We start from the raw sequence: 23,317 nt of genomic DNA, 5'->3' as shown, positions 1-23,317 counted from the left end.
GTAGGCCCTCATTTGGTAATCCCTGTGTTAGAGGAATAAAACTTTATGGGAGAAGATTGTAAGGTGGATATATTTTATCTGAAGGAAATAGGCATGCAAGCTTCCCACTTGGTGTGTGGTAACTGCTTGATACTTGTTTAACAAGCCAGATCCATAAGCCTATATTTCTGCTGATTTGAGCAAAAATAAGTAGACTTTAATTGCATTGTAAAACAAGAGGTTAGGTATTTTAAAAGAGTTCTTTTTAAACTCAGCTGCTTGTTAGATCTTGTCAAAGGAGCTCTGAGCCTCAGAGGTCTTTACTGATAGGAGAACTGCATCATGTGGGTTGAGCTCAATTCTTTTTGAGGACACAGGGTTGACTGCCTTTTAGGATGTATTTCTGAAAATGATGAAGGAACAATCAGTGAGTCACAGTGACTACTGGAATGTAGCGGTATGGAAGAGAAGGTCAGAATGGCTCCCAAATTTTGAATTAGGCTGGTCAAAACAGGAATGCCATAGCTGAGCTCCAGAGCCACAAAGATTGTGATGGGATTGTGTTATTAAAGATAGACTGCACACAAATCCTTCATCCCTTGCTCTTTCCTTGCCTCTTAGCCTTTAGCTCTAGTCTTCTTTTCCTGGCAGTGCCAGATTATGTTTGTGTCACCAGGGAAAATTTCTGGTAGAGTCCAGTCACCAAGTCAACAGTATTTACTGGCTCCCCACTGTATGCCAAGCATTGTTGGGGGGCACTGGGCCCAAACTTGACTATTGCTTTGCTTACTATCTCTTTGCATGTTTAGGCAATAAGTTCAGAGCTGGGAGATTATAAATAACCTAGAATAGAGTCTTCCTCGTGTGTTTTCTGATAAGTAACTTTGCCATGGAGTCTAACTGGTCACGTCTAATATCCAAGCTGAAACTCTGTTGTGGACTAAACTCACTTTTTTTTTTCCCTGCAGTGGCTTAAGAAAGAAATCTGAGCAAGGCTTTAGAAAACATATCTGAGCTATGAGGTTCTAGCATTCCAAACAGAGGTTTCATCAGCTCCACGGGCAAGGAAAGCATCAAGGCCAAGGCAATGCCTGCTCCAGGGTCATCTTCGCACAGATAGTTCATTACTATCCAGAGCAGCAACGAACCCGAGTCTTTGGAGTTGGCAGTAGTTTCGCCAGTGGTCTCCTGGGAGGATTCTGAAACATTAGGTTCTGGCTTTCCCCTCTCTTTTAACATTAGATGTCAGTTCTGTCAGACCACAGGTGAATGCAGAGCCCGTAGATTAGCAGGAGCTCGTCTACTATAAGCCACAAAATCTAATACTCTGGGAGGGAGAACATTTTAAGGCCAGGTTATAATTTGTGGAAGTAATTTGAAGAAAGGAAGTTGGATGGATGAGGGTAAGTTCATTAGAAGAAGACAGAGAGGTCCAGGGAGGGAGGGAGGGGGCAGAGATAGAAACGAAGAGTGATGGTGGGAGGTCAGAATGATGGGCTCTGTTGTACCAGTATCTCTGGTTTCTCCTATCATGACGGGCAGAGGGAGGGGAGCTGTATTGTGACCTCTGATCACTGACTTCACTCTGAAGGTGTGGTGCTTAGAGGCCATCTCAAGAAACACCCCCGCCCCCACAAAGTCCAACCCAAATCTGGCATCTGAAGCAGCATGTTCTTATATACAGTAAAGCACTTACTTTATTCTTTTAAGCCACATCAACTCTGGCTGTTTACCTCTAAAGGCTTTGTAGGTGTGAATCCCTTCATCAGTGCATGATTACTGATTAAAAACAGCACCTACCCCACCCCCCCACCACACACACAATGCCAATATACTTGGAAAAAGAACTGTTGTTACCTGAAATTCCTTTCAAGTTAGCTCTGAGTGGATCAAAAAGATCGATGACTCCCCAGGAATATAAAATGTTTTTCAAGTCGAAATGATTTTGGATCCTGAACCTAAAACAACAAAAGATATACACTTTCACTTAAGATTCTCATCTTGATATTCATCACATGCCAACCCACGCCCCTCCCTTCAAAGTCAGGGAGCTCCAGGCTCACTTCCAACTTCATCTGTCACTGCTCCTTCCCACACCCCGACCCCCTGACTAATCTGACCCCACAGCCCCTTCTCCCACCTCTGGACCTTTGCTTCTGCTGTTCTTTCCAGGTCTGCCTTGAATTTGAATTGTACTATCCTCTCCTCTAAGCTCAGTTCAGCCAACACTCCTCCTCTTCCCCAGCTGTTCTGTGACCTTCAGTTTTTTAAGCCCTATTAAGCACTTTGTTCCACTCTTTTGATGTATAGAATGGTCTGTTTCCTATTAGTGTTATTTATGATACTGTAAACTATTTGAGAAAAGAGGCTCATTATTTCTTCATAATAATTAATATTTAATGAGTGCTTACCATGTGTAGGAAAATGGCAACCCACTCCAGTAGTCCTGCCTGGAGAATCCCATGGACAGAGGAGCCTGGTGGGCTGCAGTCCATGGGGTCTCAAAGAGTCGGACGCGACTGAGCACCCATGCGTGCATACCATGTGCCAGGCACTACAAGTATTTTATGTGGATGATCTCATCTCTTCATCACGTAACCGTGTTATTATTCTCGTTTTACAGATAGAACACTGAGGCTTGAAGAGTTTAAGGAGCTTGCCCAAGAGGACGTCCTGAGTCTGCGACGGAGCCTGCCTGGACGAGGCTGACGGAGCGCAGAGCCTGTGCTCTCGGTGTCTACACTCTGCCACCTGCCATCTGCCTCCTGGCTGGCATCTCACACACAGTAGGTGCGGAAAAGAAGTTGCTGACTAACTGCCAACTAATAGTGGCTCGTTGAACATTTTTCTATTTGATACAACATATTTTCACGTTTGCTGTGTGCAGCGTGGGTCTTTAGTTTTCCCAGTTAAGTCCCGAGAGCAGGAAAAACCAGCCCACCAGCTTTATCATGTTTCTCCAAGGGCAAGGCGTTTAAAACTTTACTATTGAAGGAGGCTTTAAAAGGATGAATGATGTGATTTTCCTTTGAGAACAAAAAAAATTCCAAATTGGAATTGAGATGGTCTTTTCTATAAATCATGCAGAACTTACTGGAGAATAAAAATACTGTACCAGACTGTTAAATATCCAAGTTCTTCACTGCCATACAAGACAATGTGCCCAATATTTTAAACAAAGGTATCAGATTTTCTCATAAATGTGTGTTCTGAATCTTGGCCATAGTTTCCAAAAAAGGCACCAGCTTTCTCTAAGTATGCTGATATTTCACAAAAATTAAAAAAAATTTTTTTGTGGGGGCTACACCTCTCAGCATGTGGAATCTTAGATCCCTGACCAGGGGTCAAACCCACACCCCTTGCACTGGCAGTGTAGACCCCTAGAGAAGTTCCTCAAAAAAAGTTTTTAGACCACCTTCTCTGAAATTTTCTTAAATCCTTAAACCTCACTTTTCTGAGAACTCTCAGTGCTGAACATATCGGTTAAGAACATGAACTTGGGAACCCAGTGCCTAGGCTTGAATGCTGGCTCAGCCTCGTGCTAGCTGAGGGAACCTGGGCAAGTCGCTTTGCCTCGGTTTCTCTACTTAGGAAATGGGCCTAATACTAGTGCTCAGTTCTTAGTTTTGTGAATAGTAAGTGCCGTAATCCTGGTAAAGTGCTCAGAACAACGTCCAGGACAGCTCACACACTTTACTGTTACCTCTGTGGTTCTATTGTTTCTCACTGATACTGATTAAGAGCTAAGGTATGTTTGAAGCCACGTATGGTGGTTATGGTAGGAGATAAAGCTGGGCAATACCATTTTTAGTAACTAAAGACAACAGTAAAAACGAGGTATGACTATGAAAGAGGACAGTGATTTGTTTCTTGTATGGCTACAAAGGCCAGGCCAGAAGAGATGCTACAAAAATATCTTGGGTTAGAAAAAACACCCTTTACCAAAACCAGACAAGGATATCACAAGAAAATGACAGACCAGTGTCCCTTGTGAACACAGATGTAAAAATCCTCAACAAAATATTAAAAAATTGAATCCAGCAACATATAAATCCCTCTATGACCAAGTGGGATTTCTCCCAGGAATGCAAGGTGGGTTTGACATATGAAAATCAATCCATGTAAAATACCATATTAATGAAATAAAGGACAAGGGTGACGTGATCATTTCAAGAGATGCAGAAAAAGTACTTGTCCAAGCACTTGACATTCTTTTATAAAAACAAAAACCACCTAACAAACTTGGATAGAAGGAGATTTCTTCAACCTCAAAATGGGCATTTACAACTCCCTACAGCTAGCATCATCCTTAATGGTGAAAGATTGAATGCTTTCCCCCTAGATCAGGAACAAGATAAAGATGATCACCACTTCTATTTAACACTTTACTGGAGAGTGTGCAGGGCAATTACACAAGAAAAAGAAAGCAAATGTGCCCAGAATCAAAAGAAGGAACTAAATCCCTTTCTATTCACAGACGACCTGGTCTTGTATATAGAAAATCCTAAGGAATACACACACACACACATACACACAGACAAAAAACTATTAGAGCTAATACGTGAGTTCATCAAGGTGGCAGGATACAAGATCAAGATACAAAAATTAACTGTTTCTTTATACTAGCAATGAACAATCTGAAAATGAAATCCCATTTACAATAGCATCGAAAGGAATAAAATACTAGAAATTTAACAAAACCTGTACACTGAAAACTACAGAACACCTTTGATAAAAACTAAAGAAAACCTGAAGAAAACCAAAGACATCTTGTGTTCATGGACTGGAATACTTAATATTGTTATAAAGCAATATTCCCTAAGTTAATCTACAGAGTCAGCAAAGTCCATATCAAGAACCTGGCTGTTTATTTGCCAGAAACTGATAAGCTGATCCTAAAACTCACACAGAAAGACATGGAACCCAGAATAGCCAAAACAATCTTAAAAAAAACAAAGTTGAAGGGCTCATACTGCTGATTTCTAAATGGATTAAAAAGCTATAGTAAACAACCAAGAGTGTGCTGCTACTGCTAAGTCACTTCAGTCATGTCCGACTCTGTGCGACCCCATAGACGGCAGCCCACCAGGCTCCCCCGTCCCTGGGATTCTCCAGGCAAGAACACTGGAGTGGGTTGCTGTTTCCTTCTCCAATGCATGAAAGTGAAAAGTGAAAGTGAAGTCACTCAGTCGTGTCCAACCCTCAGCGACACCATGGACTGCAGCCTTCCAGGCTCCTCCGTCCATGGGATTTTCCAGGCAAGAGTACTGGAGTGGGGTGCCATTGCCTTCTCCGAGAATAAAACTAGAAGTCTAGAAATAAACCTATATTTATGGCCAATTGATTTTGACAAGAGTGTCAAGAAAATTCAATGGAAGACAGAACAGTCTTTTCAATAAACTTGGTTAGTTTTGCCTGTGAAACACCCCTAAAAGATAAGGGAAGTTTTATTTCCCTAAAATCTTATATTCTTCTCAGATAGCAGGCTGAATAGTCTTAGATTAAAAAATTTTTTTTGTTTTAATCCAGATAAGGTCAAGTGTGAATGAATACTTGGGTTACTATGACCTCTGCCTTCTTGTCCCTTCCCCATCCTCCAGAGTTTTTTAGGATCTTTTCTCAAGGGATTGCAAGTTCTAGAGGCAGAATCAGCACCAGTGAATAGTTCTCAGTGGCGCTGGGCATCTCCCTGGGGCCTCTTCCTTACATCAGCTGCTCCAGGACGAGGCCAGCCATTTGTCTCCTACACTCAAAGAGACTGTAGCAAAGTCCTACTCCCACAGCTGCATTTTCTCTCTATTATTAGCCTTGAAAGCTCTTCGTCCTTTGCTGAGCTTCTCTTAAACATAACAGAAACATCAGGCTTGCTTCTGCTTCATGCTAGAGAGATTTGCTGAAATAGCCAGTCTTTGGGCTTTGATTTGGGGTTCAAATATTTGGTTTGGAGAGATAGGCATTATGTCTGAGTTTAATTCACCTTCTGCCTTCGCTAGGCCGATCTCACTTTAGACCTTGGCCCTTCACTCACTGGTCTCTCTCTCTCTCTCTCTCTCTGTTTTTTGTTCCAGGGCCTGGACTTATTTTTAACTCCTCAAAGGAATCCTGCCAAGGCCTCTGGCTCAGCAATGCAGAGAGCCTGGTCAGTGGAGGAGGCTGAGGTGGCCAGTGGGGAGGAGCATGAAGAATCCACACACTGCAAATGAACCCTCGGATAATTTTTTTTGTTTAGCTGCTGGTCTCCAAATTAATTATGCATTTACTCTGATTTCAAATGAAGCTTATCATTTAGAGATGCTCCTTGAGGAACCCTTTGTAAAGTAATGAGTTTCGCAAATAGGTTTTGCTTTGGAGAAGAAAAATCCAGCACCATCATTTAACTTTTTGACCTCTTGGGGTTTTGTATTTGTACCTATTGGGTTTCCTTAAAGAAAGGCTCACCTCTCTTTAGAAAGAATGAAACCTTCAGTGCAAGGATGTAAAGCCTTCAACTTTTATGCTTCAGTTTGCCTTCTGATGGGAATTATATCTGTATTTGCTCAACTGCATAAGCAATCTTGCCTGTTTAGTTTTGAAAAATGATGGCTGTATACTCTTAGGATGTGATAAGATTTAGAGGCACTCTCCAAGGTAACTGCACAGACCCTAGAGCCAGCCGCCCAGGTTCTGTAATGCAGGTCTGGCCGACTGGAGCAGGCCTAGGAGCCCGCCGATAGGACGATGCAGCCGCTCACCTGGGCAGGAACACCTCCATCCGGGCTCTCTTCAGGCTGGCGGTCCAGGCGTGGAGGAGGCTGGCTGTGAGGTGGGGCTCAATGTGGCTGAGCGCTGTGTCTCTGTCCCGAGGCAGCACCAGGAGTAGGCTGGCCGTGTTTCCCAGGTACGGCAGCTCCAGCACCCCCACCTGATGGCCCGCAGGGTCCTGAAACTGGCCTGGGGGTTCAGTGGATGGGGGATCAGTTCTGTCCCGGGAGCCCAAGGAAACAGACAGTGCCGGACCCTGGGAGGGGCCAGCTCCCAGAACTGGAAACAATGCATTTTATTAACAATCAGGGTGTCCACCTCACCTTCAGGGAGCTGTTTGAGGACCAAGCCTGTTGGGGGCTTGTGGCCACCTTTGCTGATCCTAAGACCTAGAATGTCTCTAAGATATCCTTATGTGGATTGAGTCCTGGGGCCTGCAGCGGCTGGGCAGGATGGGGGTACTGGCACGCAGGAGAGCCTAACCCCTCTTAAAGGGACGGCCACCACAATCCTGGCCTCTTGTTGCCATATCAGGACCCAGGCTCTTGGTGCCAGATCTTCCTATCTTTCAACCAAAAGCTTCCCAGGTGGCGCTAGTGGCAACCAGTGAACCAGTGAAGTTGCTCAGTCGTGTCCGACTCTTTGCGACCCCATGGACTGTAATCTGCCAGGCTCTGCTGTCCATGGGATTCTCCAGGCAAGAGTGCTGGAGTGGGTTGCCATGCCTTCCTCCAGGGGATTGTCCCTGACCCAGAGATTGAACCCGTGTCTCCTGGATTGAAGCGCTGCCTGGGTCAGCGGTAAAAAATCTGCCTGCAACGCAACGCAGGGGACGTGGGTTTGATTCCTGGGTTGAGATGATCCCCTGGAGAACGAAATGGCAATCCACTCCAGTACTCTTGCCTGGAGAATCCCATGGACTGAAGAGCCTGGTGGACTACAGTCCACGGGGTTGCAAAGAGTCTGACTGAAGCGATTTAGCACACACTCATGGAACCAAAGCTCTAAGCCTAGATGTCACATGAAATTTCCCAGCATCTGAAGTACTGCATATGCATGCATGCGAGCATGCTCAGTTGCTAAGTCACATCTGACTCTTTGTGACCCCATGGACTGCAGCTCACCAGGCTCCTCTGTCCATGGGATTTTCCAGGGAAGAGTACTGGAGTGGGTTGCCATTTCCTCCTCCAGGGCATCTTCCTGACCTAAGGATTGAACCCAGGTCTCCTGCATTGGCAGGCAAATTCTTTACTACTGAGCCACCTGGGAAGCCCAAAGCATTGCAAAGACCTAAGGAAACAGGAGTTCAGGCTGGATTTGGACTGATAATTTGTACCCTGTGACATAAACAAGTGGGCTTCAGGATGGACAGGTGGGAGCTTGTGGGTGATGGCTATGACTGGCCAAGGACAAGTCCAGGCCACTGGGCACAGCCTAATTTCAGAAGTGTGTGATGGGACAGGTGGCAGGTGGCAGCAGACACAAATGGCCCAAGATCAGGAGACCCAGAGAGGGTTTCTGGTGAATGCAGATGTAGTGGCCAGACCCAGTGATGGGACAGGGCGGGCAAATCATAGGGAGCAATCTACGTGAGCTGGGTTGACTTCGCAGCCTGTGGCAGCCCCAGTCTCAGGCAGAACTCCAGGCTCGATCCCTTCCCTGGGAGGACAGGGGGGCCTGGGCCTCAGGGTGGACAGACAGCAGAGCCGACTGGCCACTGCAGCAAAATCTTACAATCACCAGGGAAAGACAGGGGCATGGTTCATACACCTTTTTGTATCTGCTCAGTAAATACTTGCTCAGCCTCCATTATGTGCCAGCCACCGTGCGTGGCTGTTCTCCCCAGCCACCCTGCACTGTGCTGGGGAGAACAGGAACATCTCGGAGTCTGCCTGCCAGCATCACCCAGCAGACAGATCAACCAGCATGGGTCACAGCAGCGACAGGAAAGTGTTAGGAGCAAGAATTATTGGGTTGGCTAAAAAGTTTGTTTGAGTTTTTCCATAATAGCTTATGGAAAAATCGGAACAAACTTTTGGGTCAACTCTGGCTCATTTGGTAAAAAAATCCACCTGCAATGTGGAGAAGGCAATGGCACCCCACTCCAGTACTCTCGCCTGGAAAATTCCATGGATGGAGGAGCCTGGTGGGCTGCAGTCCATGGGGTCGCTAAGAGTTGGACACGACTGAGCGACTTCACTTTCACTTTTCACTTTCATGCAGTGGAGAAGGAAATGGCAACCCACTCCAGTGTTCTTGCCTGGAGAATCCCAGGGATGGGGGAGCCTGGTGGGCTGCCATCTATGGGGTCTCACAGATTCGGACACAACTGAAGCGACTTAGCAGCAGCAGCATCAGCCACCTGCAATGCAGGAGACCTGGGTTTGATTCCTGGGTTGGGAAGATCCTCTGGAGATGGGAAAGGCTATCCACTCCAGTATTACAGCCTGGAGAATTCCATGGACTGTATAGTCCAAGGGGTCACAAAGAGTCAGACACGACTGAGTGACTTTCACTTTTCACTTTCAATACAATCCATTGTAAATGTATGTTTACTTATTCAACAGACGTTCTTCCATTCCCATCTTACTTGACCTCAATGAATAATTATTGGTTGAATAAACTAATGAATAAATGCACTGGGAACTCACAAGGGTCCTGTATGGAGGCAAAGCAGGATGATAGCAAGTGTTCTCAACACCAAAGCTCCTAAAACACTGTTTTAAGTCTCACTGACTTCTTCTGGAATAAGAACATAATTAGTCCCACAAGCTGGAGGGGGCTGAGCATGCAAACCAGGGTTTGGAGGGGTGACCAGGAGAGGAGATGTGAGGCAGGCAGGGCAGCGGAGCCCTTCCTGCCTGGTCTTGCTGGGCCCCCCACCCTGGAGCATCCACAGCACACACAATAGTCTGCTGGGAAGGGGAGCTGCAGGTGCACCCCACCACGAGGGAGACGAGTGACTTCCAGCAGGATGGGCGGGCAAAGTGATGAGCACTTCCGAATGGACATGCTCTAGGGAAACTTCTAGATTGGACTCTCCACCAACCGTCATTTCTCAACACCAAACGCTGAGGCTGGTGTTCATCTTGAGGGGGTGACTGCCAGGGGAAGGTGGTTTGCCCAAACAGTCACATGACTCCCCGCTTTGCTCCGTGCAGAGGTAAAGGCCAGTCATGAAATCGGGGTTCTCTTCCCCATCGGCTCCCTCACCGTCCTGAGTCTCCACCTCCCTGGCCTTCGCTTACTCCTCTGCGCGCCTGGCACCGCAGAGGGACCCGCAGCGCCACTCAGCCGCATCCTTTTAGAGCGGAGCCCAGCCCTCCCTTCCCGGGCTCCTCCCGCTCACCGTAGTTGACCTCGGCCATTTGGTACATCATGGGAACCTCGAGGGTCAGGCCCTGGGTGCAGGTGAAAGGCAGGAGCTGAGTGTCCGAGGAGAACTGATGCCGCCAGGCGCTCTGGAAGGACACGGTGCTCACCAGCACCAGCTGCGCAGACTCCGCGCCGCCACCGCGCTCCCACGCGGAGCCCACAGGCCCGTCCCCTGCGAGCAAGAGAGCAGGGGGCCGCTGAGAGGCTGCCGCCCGCGTGAGGCATCCGCGGAGGGTTGTGGCTTGCTTGTTCGTACTCTTAGCTGTGGAACTGTGGTGCTTGTAAAGAGCTGTGGTTGGAGACCAGGCTTTAATTTTTTATTTTTTTATGTATAGCTTGGGGTGCTACGGGCTGGTTCCAGTTAGTTCTGGCTAGTTCTGGCTGGGATTGTTTCCCAGAAGCAGAAGGCTGCCCTGCTCAGGCAGACCCCTGGGGCGGGGGTGAGACTAAAAAGTGAGACTGGGTGCTGCCCAGTGTCACCCCTACCCCCGACTCCCTTCACCCCAAGTGCTCTTGGGCCTCATCCCTGGCGGAGCCTTTGTTTACATGATGACCTCCAGGGCACGGACTTTAAGTCTCTTGCCTTACCTAAGAGGGGAGCTGGCTGGCCACCTGTCAAGGGGCTGCGTCCTTCCAGCTCTTTATCCCTTTAATAAACATGTCCTTTGTGCTAGGCTCTGTCTTCAAGGCTTCAGCAAACCCTCCTCGACTCCTTCTACCAGTTCTGTTGTTATTCCTAGTTTAGATGGGGCCCCAAGGTTGTCCAAGGTCACATACTTGTGAGCAACAAAGCCACCATCTGCCCACTTGCCCAAGATGGAGACCTTGGCCTTGAATCCAAGCAGCCTGGCCCCGGTCTTTTCAGGGGTACCGTCTCTTTCTTAGAGGACCATTCACCCCTGGGGTTGATAGCAGCTGACTGTGGCCTCGGGCCTCCCAGCAGCGCCACGAGCTGCAGCAGGGAGTTAAACATTTTGAAGTAAACTGAAAGACGTTGTGAAATGTTGGAGCAAACTGGGAGGGGAAACCTCCTTATCAATAAAGATCCTAATATTTAGTTCGCCTTTGCGCGCCTGCCCACATGCTGTTTCTTGATTCATAAAGTGCATGTTCCCTGTTGTGCCTTTTTAAACATTGGGTCTTCGGTGCTCTCCCTAGTTCTCTGTAACCTTTGTAATCGTCAAGGACGCTGGAGCCAGACTGCCTGGGTTAGAATCCCCTACTCTGTGGATATAGGGCTGGAGGCCCAATTCTCTGTGCCTCTGTTTCTCTGTTTGCAAAACGGGGACAATGATGGCACTTAGCTCTTAAGATTATGGCGAGGGGAAACTGAGCTCGTAACCACAGAGTACTTAGAAGAGTGCTGAAGAAATAAACTGAGCACTCAGTAAGTGTTCGTGACGTTCATCATCTTTGATGGTAATCACAACTGCGTGATATGTGTGCGTGCTCAGTCCTGTCTGACTCCCTGCTACACTCTGGACTGTAGCCTGCCAAAGCAGGTGCTGCTTTTCATTAAACCATCCCTAATTGCTGCACATTAAGATAACCCTGGGCTAAACATTATATACAGTTATTACATACAGTTATTGCCTTAAGCGAAATTCCTAAGAAACCACATTTTGGGCTCCTACTGCATTTTGCATTGAAGAGGGTTAGTGGTTGATGAGAACAGAGCTCAGTGGAAACACACCTGGGGATGTTGCATGGCCCAAAGTCTGCTGGACTCCCTCTGCTGGGATTCTGAAGAGCACCCTTTTGTGTGTGGGTGTGTGTGTGAGGGGTTGTGTGTCTGTCCCTGGGGGTGGGGTAGGGACAGAACAGAACCAAAAGTGAGCCCTGTTCACTCGAGGGTCGGGTTTCCCAAGAGGATAAGCCTCTGCTGCAGGTGAGGGCTGCCTGTGTACCCACTGCATGGCTTCTGATGGGTAACAGCTGGGACCTGTCTCCCCAGCCTTCCTCCATTAACCTCATCAAACTGGACGGTTTTTCCTTACCTGCGGTCTGCCTGGGGCCCCATCCATTGGCCAGCATGGCAGTGCTGTTGGGCTCCCTGAGGTTGGCCAGCTCCAGGCTGCTGTTTGCCCACCGGGAGATCTGCTCCACAAAGCAGGGGGCGAGCGGTGTCCCCGTCTGCACGTAGAGGGTGCAGGCCAGCTCCAGCTTGGCACCCGGGCTGGTGCTGGGCAGCACAGCATAGACAGCCCGGAGCCATTCTCTGACCTTGGGGTCTGCAAAGAAGATCAGTCAAAATGGTGAGTGTAAGGCAGGAGTTACCCCCGGCTCTGCTTGCTGGGTACAGGGGAATGGGACCCCTGCCTCTCCACTCTTAGGTCCCGAGGTTCATCCACCGTAGACAGTCAGTTTGGATAAGTCATAGCTCAGTTGCTCAGGAGTTAACCTGGTTCCACAGATGAAAAGTCAAGGAGGAAGAAACCATGCTAGATTTGAAAGAAATCAGGCTGTTATTGTTCAGTCGCTAAGTTGTGTCTGCCTCTTTGCGACCATGGACTATAGCCCACCAGGCTCCTCTGTCCATGGGATTTCAGGCAAGGATACTGGAGTGGGTTGCCATTTCCTTCTCCAGGGGATCTTCCCGACCCAGGGATCAAACCCTCATCTCCTGCATTGGTAGGTGGATTCTTTACCACTAAACCACCTGGGAAGCCCAAATCTAGCTGTGATTAAGTCAGATAGAAAAAGACTACCAACCTCCCAAAGACTGTGCTTCCTAAACTTCTTGAGCCAGATATATGCTGCTGCTGCTAAGTCGCTTCAGTCGTGTCCGACTCTGTGCGACCCCATAGACAGCATCCCACCAGGTCCTCTGTCCCTGGGATTCTCCAGGCAAGAACACTGGAGTGGGTTGCCATTTCCTTCTCCAAGGCATGCATGCATGCTAAGTCTCTTCAGTCGTGTCTGACTCTGTGCGACCCTATGGACGGCACCCCACCAGGCTCCTCTGTCCACAGGATTCTCTAGGCAAGAATACTGGAGTGGGTTGCCATTTCCTTCTCCGAGCCAGATATGTGGAGCAGTGCTAAAGCAGAGAGACCTGGGCTGGTGGGCAGAGGGTTTCAAGTATGTACGAGGCCAGTGGATTTATGGGGAACATCACGAGTAGCAGTACTGGGCAGTGACCAGGGTGTTGAATTGTCGCTATCTCTGGTACAGGGCCTCACGTTCATCCCCACAACTAAACATCTGAGCAGCGTTTGGATGTAGTCTTTTGTGGAACTCTGCTTTCAACCTGGAAAATCTAGGGGCAAGGTAAGGACTCCTCCCATTCCCCCTTCTCTCTGAGCCCCAGCAGACAGCCCATTATTCATGTCAGCGGGAACCTGCGAGAATGTTGAAATACGAGGCATTTGAAAGAGTCCATAGCTTCTACCTTCCTGATGGTGGACTTCTAGTCATTTACAGCTCACGCAGGAGGCCACTTCCTTCTCTGCATATTTGCGGTGAAATTCTTTATCACACTATTGTTCATAGCTGTGGCTTCTCTTCTCCCCTGAGCATGCGGAGCTACTGCTGAGTCACGACACAGTGGCATACCCTCCTGACCTGTGCACACAGGGCTTTTCCAGCCAGCAGGACCCCTTTGCAGGCAGGCTGCCTGTGGAACACAGCCCTTCCTTCTCCTTTTCGCCTCCCCTTCATCTTAGGGACAGCCCCCTGGCTGCCCACAAGTCTCCCCCGTGACTCCCAGGCTCTTTGCACCCTCTTTCTGCCCACCCTGCCTCCACCAGCTCTCCTAGGGCACCAGGTGGAATGACCCTCCTACCTGGCTTGGGTGCCTGTCCATTCCATGTCCCCTCACAGAGGTCTAGGCCAGGAGACAGCAGCAGATGCACCCCCCCCACCACCACCCCTAACTTGCCTGGCTAAAGTCCTTCTGGGGGCAGCGGCACCCAGAACACACCCTGGGCCGGGGGCCCCAGCCACCAGGCTGCAGGATGCGGTGTGGGCAGGTTTACTCCACAGAACTTTCACCACCAAAGCCGCATCTTAGAATCTACTGCTGTAAAAACTGGACTCAAGGCATATATAAATACATAGCCTAGCGAATTGCAGCCTAACTCAAGTGCTTGTTTTTGTTTTAATGAGAAAAAACTGTGAATGAAAAAAATAATAACTCATCGGATTGTCCTTTCATGAGGAAGGTCATAAATACTCATTGAAGCACGTCCCTGTGGGGTGTAGACTGTCTGCAAGGGTGAATGGAGACATGTCTGTGGTCCTTAGTGTCACATGACTTTAGGGAGCGTCACAGAGCTCTCTGTCCTCTCCCCCTCTCGGCCCAGGGGACCCGCCATCCTTCCAGACAGACACGCCCAAGGCGCAGAGTCAGTGGGCTTGAGAGATCTTATCTCCTCTGGAGCCTAGTTTGTCCCTACCATTAGCACATCGGAAGTGGTTTTCTAGATGCTGCTGGAATGAATATATATCGTCAGAATAAAAAATGCTGAAGGTTGACGAACTCTGCTAAAGCCTCTGCAAGCAGGATCACTTTTAATCCTCTCAACAACCCTGCGAATTAAGTGCAATTATGATCGCATTTATGGATGAGGGAGTGGGGGTTCAGACAGATTAATAAAGTTGCTCAATCAGTTGTCATCTGATTGTTGGGGTAGTATCTCACCACCCCCTGCCCCCTGCTCCCTGCCAGGTGAAGGACAGGTGGGCTGGGAACAGTCTGCCTCTCTGCTGGGGAGAACCTCACAGAGCCTCCTGTTTTGCTGAGTTGCCTGTATTACCTAGTCTGGTCTCTGCTGTGCTTAGTCGCCCAGTCGTGTCTGACTCCTTGCAACCCCATAGACTGTAGCCCGCTAGGCTCCTGTGTCCATGGGGATTCTCCAGACAAGAATACTGGAGTGGGTTGCCATGTCCTTCAGTGGGGCAAAAGGGACTGACTTCCACAGTGACAAACTGCGCCTCCCCTGCAGCCCTTGAAACTACTGCCTCGATTCCTCTCCCCTCCCATTCCCCCTCCTACAAAGCCGTCTTTGTTGCTGGAGGGGTTGGGTGGCTGTAACAGCAAGGAGGGGAGGACTGCAGTAGATCAGGGGTGTACTGGGGAGGGGTGGAGAGTTTGAAGGGAGAGTCCCTGGAATGGCATGGAGTGGCAGGAAAATGCTAGAAGAAATGGTATTTTTCTTCTTTTTTTTTTTAGAAATGGTATTTTTCTGAGTCCTGCTGCAGACCAGCCTTTTAACTCATTTGAGAGACCAGCATAGAAAGAGCCTTCCTCCTCAATATATTAGCTGAACTGAACTTCTTGAATGTGACACTGAATCTAAAGGGTGGCGGTTCTGGATTTTAAAGTTAATGTATATGAAATTCTTAGCCGGCCAGAACCATCTTTGTGGTGCTGATCAAAGAGAGTTAAGTTTAGGACGATGTGCAAAGGGTTTGGTTGGGCTGAGAGAGCAGTGAGGATACGTGCATGTGTGCTAAGTCACTTCAGTCATGTCCAACTCTTGCAACCCAATAGACTGTAGCCCACCAGGCTCCCCTGTCCATGGGATTTTCCAGGCAAGGATACTGGTATGGGTTGCCATGCCCTCCTCCAGGGGATCTTCCCAACCCAAGGATTGAACCCACATCTCTTTTGTCCCCTGCATTGGCAGGTGGGTTTTGTACCAGTCGTGCCACCTGGGAAGCCAAGTCTGGTGGAAAACAGTGAAGGCAGGGGGCTTAGATAAATTTGTATGCCTGCTCAGTGGCTGAGAGGGAGGCTAAGGAGTTGAGGAAAGAGCACAGGATTTGGAGTCAGAAAATCTGGAATTGGAATCCTGGCTCTATCACTTGCCTGTTGGGTGAGCTGAGTCTTAGCAAATCATTAACCTCTTGCTGCTGCTGCTAAGTTGCTTCAGTCGTGTCCGACTCTGTGCAACCCCATAGACGACAGCCCACCAGGCTCCCCATCCCTGGGATTCTCCAGGCAAGAACACTGGAGTGGGTTGCCATTTCCTTCTCCAATGCATGAAAGTGAAAAGTGAAAGTGAAGTTGCTCAGTCGTGTCCGACTCCTAGCGACCCCATGGATTGCAGCCCACCAGGCTCCTCCGTCCATGGGATTTTCCAGGCAAGAGTACTGGAGTGGGGTGCCATTGCCTTCTCCGCATTAACCTCTTGTCTCATTGGTAAAATGGGCACTTTAGCAGGCTTGGCGATTGCATATGATTTCTATAAGGATCAAGTGACATAACAACTGTAAAAGTGAGTCCACGTGCGTCATCAAACAGAATTCTTCCCCACCCCCATCTCGGAGGCCTCTGTTCCCAGCATCGTTCTTGTGACAGAAAGCTGAGATGTGTGAAAGCTGAGATGTGTTCTTTATTGACTTGGAAAAGCATTGGAAATCCCTAGAACTTGGACCATTGGGAAATCATATTTTCATGCAGTGAAAACAAAAATATTTTGGGGATATCACTGGTGTCTGCTTTGAAACTCATGCCCAGCTTTAGGACCAGCTGGTGGGGATATTGGCAAAGCTGCTGGTGGTCAGGCACTTCCCTGGTGGTCCAGTGGCTAAGACTCCTTGCTCCCAGTGCAGGGGGCCTGGGTTCAATCCCTGGTCAGGGAACTAGATCTCACATGCCTAGCCAAAAAAGAAGATTCTGCATGCCAAAACAAAGGTCAAAGATCCCATGTGCCGCAACTAAGATCCAGTGCAGCCAAATAAATATTGAAAAAAAAACTGCTGGTGGTTACCTATTGGATGGATGTCAATGAGAAGACAAGCGCCCATTGTCTCATTGCGAACATGGATAGAGCTCTGTTGATCAGATGGGAACAATGCCCCAAGCCCCTGGGCTATGGGTTCACATTCCTGATCTGTGCTCCTTTGTAAAAGAAAGACTGGGACAGGGCAGGTGGTGGGCAGTAGCAGGTTGACTTAATCAGCACCCATGTGATTCTCTGAGCCATTTGGGGGCAAGCACATGCAGGGGTATTCCGTTAACTAGCACTCTGCAAGCAGCACATTCCTGTTTGTAATAATTAACCATGGATCCATGAGATAATGAAGCCATTTATAAGTAAGAAAAAAAAAGTGGGATTATGTTCCCCAGAATTTGACCATTAAGCATTCTGGACATTTGGTCATTCTTGAATGGGCTCTATGGAAGCCTTGCTAATCACCACACTTTGCTTAAGCAGGTACCCTGACGTTACCTGACAGCAAAGCACCGACTGTCATCAGTTCCCTGGCTCTGCAGGGAAACTCCATTTGCGTTTCTCACTTTCCCCCTAGTCCTGACTTCTGTGAGAAAATGTTTCAAGGCCGAAATGCCTGCCCCTCTTTCATATTCCTATTTGTTCTTCATAACCCAGCTCAGGGGTCTTGTTATCTGGGGAGCCTTCCTGATCTGCTAGTGGAATAAATCATTCCCTCCCTGGTACGAACATATTTCACATAAGTACACTAACTGCCCCTCATTAAAAATGTGTTTCTGTGTGCATTGTTCCTACGAGACTGAGAGTCTTGTGTTCAAAGGGTTCCTTATATACCTGGCTGCTAAATTCCTGGCATAGCACCAGCCCACACAGCAGGAGCTCAGAAATACTTGATGGATGGCTTTGCACTGAATCTAACGTGGCTGGAGAGCAACTCCACGGATACGTGCATTTCTATAATATACTTGCCGAGCAAAATTCAACGTGATAACTTCTGTTTATTTTCACTTATCCTAAGAGACAAAACGCATTTGCAGGTCGGCCAGCAGTCTCACGAGAATTATTTTGGCAGAGGACAGGGTGTGGATGGGGAGGGATGGGGACAGTTCACACAGGTAATGCCTGTGGCCTGCTATCTGGAGCATTCACCTTGCCAATGCAAGATGCCACCTCCAGGGAGCTCTTGCTATGGCTGTCTTGGTATTAGTACCTGGGTGCTCTAAAAAAGGGTTAATTTATATAATTTTAATTCTCATCCTTTTTCACTGGCATCTTATTCTTAGATAGAGAAAAAAGGTTGTGTGTAAAGTGTTTGTGTTCAGATGGAGTTGGGAGGTTGGGACCAGGGCCAGAGGCCCCAAGTGGGACCAGGTGTGGCTGACCTGGCATCACAAGACTCTTGCCCCCACTGGCAGAGGTGTTCTGAATTATGTTGGTAAATATGACTGCCTAAAAGTCACACATTTATGAAAGTGGGATGGTCTCTGGAACCAGACAGCCTGGCTTGAGTTCCAGCTTGACCACTTGCTGGCTGTGTGACCTTGGGCAACTTGCTTACATGCTCTGTGCCTAAATTGGCTTATCTCTAGAATAGGGATGATAAGATAATTACCTACCTCAATAGGGTTTTTGCTACAATGAATTAGATTGTATTGGTAAGGTGCTTCTAGCAGTTTCTGGCATCTAGTAAGCATTCTAAAAGGGCTTGTAAAATGCAATGGAGAAATTGCTGCCAAACCCAAGGGTAGAAGGGAACCTTAGAAATTTTATCAAGAGTAACCACGATGTGGACTTCCCTGGTGGCTCAGTGGTTGGGAGTTAGCCCTGCAATGTAGGGGATGTGGGTTTGATCCCTGGGTGGAAAAATCCTCTGGAGAAGGAAATGACAACCCACTCTAGTATTCCAGCCTGGAGAATCTCATGGACAGAGGAGTCTGGTGGACTACTGTCCATGGCAAGACTGAGTGACTAAACAGCCACCACCATGATGTAGAGTGTCAATGCCTTCTGTTGCACACGTGGGCAGCCTTCTCTGCCTGTCACCCGAGGCAGCCTGAGCATGAGGTCAGGTGTAAGTATGAGCAGGGCCGTGGGCGTGAGCAGCAGAGTGGGAGGAGCAGCGGTCCGCTTACCGTGGACGGTGTAGCCCAGGGCCTGGGCCAGCTGCCGACCAGTGTTCCCCCGGGCTCCAAACTGCAGGAGCTCCAGGGGGATGAAGGCGCCAGCGGGGGAGAGGACCAGGTTGGTTTGGTTGCTGGCCGCGGCCACGCTCCGGTACAGGCGAAGTGCCAGGTCAGTCCTCAGCAGGGTCAGGTCCTCATGGAGGTTGCTGGCTCCCCCGGGGGGGCAGACGTGAAGGAGGAGGAGGGCCAGTAGAAGAGACTGCATGGCTCCTGCAGAGGAGGGAAGAGATGCAAGTGAGGCAGGAGCTGCTCCATCCTGCAGAGGAGTGGGCCAGGGGCTGGTGCCCTGCTGCGGCTGAGGATCACTTAACAGGCCTGTTACCCGGCACCCTTCTACCCGCAGCAGAATGCGTCTCTGTATCTGCCTTAGAAACACTTGCTGGAAATCAAACCATGAGTTGAAAGGTCTGAATTTTAGGCCTGCCCTGTCATTGGAAAAGACCCTGATCCTGGGAAAGATTGAAGGCAGGAGGAGAAGGGGATGACAGAGGATGAGATAGTTGGATGGCATCACTGACTCAATGGACATGAGTTTGAGCAAAGTCCGGGAGATGGAGAAGGACAGGGAAGCCTGGCTGCGGTCCTTGCTGTCACAAAGAGCCGGACATGACTGGGTAACTGAACAACTGTCACTTACTACATGCATGACCTTGGGTGAAGCTCTGGTCAGACCAGAAGCATTATGTTGGCTCAGAAACTTGAAAAGCACGTCTTACTCATTTTTCTCAGTACTTAGTTAGCTCAGAGCTGGGCCATGAGTAGTAATAATAGGAATCACTATTAGGAATAGTAGGAATAATAGGAATTACTACTATCAGTAGTAATAATAGGAATAACAAATACTATACTCTGTTAAAAAGGACTTTGTATTTTCACGATTAATCATTACAACAATCTTACGTGGTAGCTGTTATTATATTGCAAATATAGAGATGATGAGGTTTAGAGACTTCAGTGGGTCATTTAAGAAAACATGGGGGTGGAAACAGGCCTGGGATTCCAGTCCTGGTCTTCTCTGGGTGGTCCATGAAAGACTGAGCATATAAATGCACACTAAAATATTGATCCATGAGCTAATTGTACCTAGGATATCAGAATTCTTGTGATGTGAATTATTTTCATAAAAAGGACACTTTCACAGAGAGCAGAATGCTGCAGATAGAACTCCTGCTACAGAGATGTACCCCTTCAAGGAAGAGAGTGTCTTTGCTGGAAATTAATGCAAAGAGAAAGGCAAGGCACAAAGTGTTCTCAGTGACTACTCCACACGGACAACCTGTGGCAATTTCTGTTCTGTTGTCTGACTGTGATATCAGGCAGGATTGGTGAGAGAGGGTCCCAGCCCAAAGAAGTCATCTGAGGATGAGAGTTGGCATGTAAAGCCACTGGGCTCAAAGGTGTTTATTTCAGATAAAGACCCCACGTGGAAAAGCATCCTCTCTTTCTCAGCTCTTTCCTTCTGCAGCCAAGCGCACAAAGGCATCATAGGGGTGGGCGTGTGCACAGGTATGGGGGTCTTTCTCTGTGTGTTTGGAAACCCCAGTCCAGGGTCTTTTTTGAAATGACCAACTCCCAGTGCTCTTGATGCTCCTATTACCTCCCCCAGGGATGCAGCAATCAACCCTTCACGCCCTTAGGCTCCCCGTGACCTCGTCCCTGCCATGATTCACTGCGGACGAGCTGTACACTCACCTTCTCTTGGATGGGACTGTCCAAGTTTCCTTGCTGACTCCTGTCCTTGTGGGTCTCCCGTGTTAATGTGCTCCCCCTTTTAAAAAAGTGGAGCAGAATCTGCTTTGAATCACAAGACAGCATAGGGAGGAAGCTGGCAGTTGCCGTCTCTGTCGGCGATGTCTCTACCACTCAGTCCAAATTCCTGGAGCCTGAGGTCCCACAGAGAGCCAGGGTCAGGAGCCTAGCCTGGCCAGCCAAGCCCAGATCGGAAACAGAGCGGGCCCTGGGGAGGGAGCCAGCCACACCCGTCAAGCCTGCTTAGGCTTGTGACCTGATTGTACCAGCGAGGAACCCCTCTTGTAGCCCTTTGTCACTTGGAGGAATTTCACTGATAACTCTGCCATTAGGGCTTTTGCTGGGTACCAGGTACCTCATGCTTCTCCCCGCCTCCTGGGAAGAGAACAATACATTAGTCATCGGGCATGACTTGAAACTTTTAGCAAATGACATTCTGCAGAAAAGGGTGGGGGGGGGGTGGGAAGCAAAATATAGCACAATCAGTTTGGAACAAGGTGCCTTGCCTTATTTATTATTAATAAAAGTGAATGCATTTATTTATATATAATACAATAAATATAAGAACTCTAAGCAATCTTGTTCTCAAGATATAGAAGTTAATAAATCTGGTGACTCAATATGAGAAAGAGACTGTGTTGTCAGTTAAGTGAAGGCACGTTCTGGGGAAGAATAAGCAGATTCTGTCCAAAGTCTGTCCTTGTGACCTAATTCAGAGTTGTAGACATTTCTATGAGTTTCTTAGGTGTCGTATTAAGTACAAAATACGTGTTAGGTTACACGTCGTTAGAGATTAAAGAAAAGAAGACACTTGGAAATGAATGCAGCTCTCAATAATGTTCTCTCAGGCATCTGTTAGAGTTAATATTTGAAAAAGAATGAGACTGTTTTTCATCTGACCACCACTCACACCCCTGTAATCAGCGGGCGCTTCACTTTCAAGTGGACTTAATTGCTGACACTCAAGCCTGGAATAGTTTATAGCTCTTAGGAGAGTTCCAACTCTAGAATTATTTTGCATGAAATTTCCCCAGATCTTCAATGTAGAGATTGTGCATTTTTTGCATGCCTTGAACTCTAAATTGTAGTATGATGGGGGAATAAATATATATAACTTATTCTATAGCATCCAGAGTGGGCATCCCATCCACCCACCCACCCATCCACCCATCCATCCATCCACCCACCCATCCACCCACCCATCCATCCACCCACCCATCCATCCATCCATCCATCCATCCACCCACCCATCCATCCATCCATTCATCCATCCACCCACCCATCCATCCACCCACCCATCCATCCACCCACCCACCCATCCATCCATCCACCCACCCACCCATCCATCCATCCATCCACCCACCCATCCATCCATCCAGTAGCTCTTGCTTGCCTGCTAGGTTCTGAGGCTCTGTGCCAGATCTGGTGGAGGTGGCAATGAACCAGCCACCTGGACTCAGCTAGCTCTCAGGGGACCTAGAGTCTTGTTCCCTGAGTGCAGATTTTTGATGTTGATGCTGATAGGTTTAAGAAAAAGAGTCCTTCATGAGGAGGACCGTGTAACTTGCAAGGGCTCTCTCCCAATGCTGAGTTCCCCGTGGTTGCAATTATTTGAGCAGAAGCTCATTCACTCTCTGCCCATGGTGGAACTGGGAAGATGCTTATAAAAAGGTTTCCCAAATTTGAGAAGGTTGGCTGTGTGACTTCTGTAAGCATTTCTTCCTACCTGACTCTAAGAATGTATCATTTTAGATTGCTTTTATATTCTCTAGAAAAAAATACTGAGTGGAAGCCCTATGTATAGACTGCTGCTGCTGCTGCTGCTAAGTTGCTTCAGTCATGTCCCATTCTGTGTGATCCCATAGGCAGCAGCCCACCAGGCTCCCCCGTCCCTGGGATTCTCCAGGCAAGAACACTAGAGTGGGTTGCCATTTCCTTCTCCACTGCATGAAAGTGAAAAGAGAAAGTGAAGTTGCTCAGTCGTGTCCAACTCTTAGGGACCCCATGGACTGCAGCCCACCAGGCTCCTCCGTCCATGGGATTCTCCAGGCAAGAGTACTGGAGTGGGGTGCCATTGCCTTCTCCATGTGTAAAATAACTAGTGGGAATTTGCTGTATAACACAGTGAGCCCAGCCTGGTGCTCTGTGATGACCTAGAGGGTCAGGATCAGGAGTCAGGTGGGAGGGAGCCTCAAGAGGGAGGCGATATGATTCTCGAAGTTGTAGAGCAGAAACCAACACAACATTGTAAAGCAAATATCCTCCAATTAAAAATAAACTAAAAGAAAATACTGGGGAGCTGAACATTCAAAAAAAAATTTCCTGTGTAGGTTAAACATTTCAAAGTGTGAATGAATGAAAGATGGGCAGCAGTTTTTGTTTTGTGTGCTCAGAGGTGAACCTGTATAAGCCTCTGTGTTCTCCATCCGTTTAAGCAGAGGTTATCAAGCTTGTTTTGACCTGGCTGGCATATTGGTTTACACTGCTCAGGGAGCCTTTATTTGTGAAGATATTTACCGTAATTATAACAACAAAAATAGTGACCATTGTTGAGCACTTACTATGTTCCAAGTACTGTGTTACATCCTTTCCATTCACTATTGCAATGAA

At 48.1% G+C, this 23,317-nt stretch overlaps 1 protein-coding gene and 1 long non-coding RNA gene across 2 annotated transcripts in view; one reads left to right on the top strand and one right to left on the bottom strand.

Moving 5' to 3' along the window:
• Nucleotides 1–19,163, bottom strand: part of SERPINE3 (serpin family E member 3) — a 30,189-nt gene extending 11,026 nt beyond the window's left edge. Inside the window, exons 1-5 of the mRNA XM_055542217.1 lie at nt 18,908–19,163; nt 12,093–12,326; nt 10,070–10,267; nt 6,711–6,909; nt 1,837–1,937 (exon numbers count right to left, since the gene is read on the bottom strand). Of these exons, the coding sequence (XP_055398192.1) occupies nt 1,837–1,937; nt 6,711–6,909; nt 10,070–10,267; nt 12,093–12,326; nt 18,908–19,163 (988 nt within the window). The remainder of the gene's footprint in view (nt 1–1,836; nt 1,938–6,710; nt 6,910–10,069; nt 10,268–12,092; nt 12,327–18,907) is intronic.
• LOC129624390 (uncharacterized) lies at nt 1,068–7,405 on the top strand. The gene is made up of 3 exons (XR_008700922.1): nt 1,068–1,190; nt 2,603–2,769; nt 6,048–7,405. It is a non-coding gene; the product is annotated as an uncharacterized LOC129624390 (long non-coding RNA).
• Nucleotides 19,164–23,317: the final 4,154 nt, after the last annotated feature.

This window comes from Bubalus kerabau, chromosome 12 (assembly GCF_029407905.1).
Source record: "Bubalus kerabau isolate K-KA32 ecotype Philippines breed swamp buffalo chromosome 12, PCC_UOA_SB_1v2, whole genome shotgun sequence".
NCBI lineage: Eukaryota > Metazoa > Chordata > Mammalia > Artiodactyla > Bovidae > Bubalus > Bubalus kerabau.
This window is presented reverse-complemented; position numbering and strand designations above follow the sequence as displayed.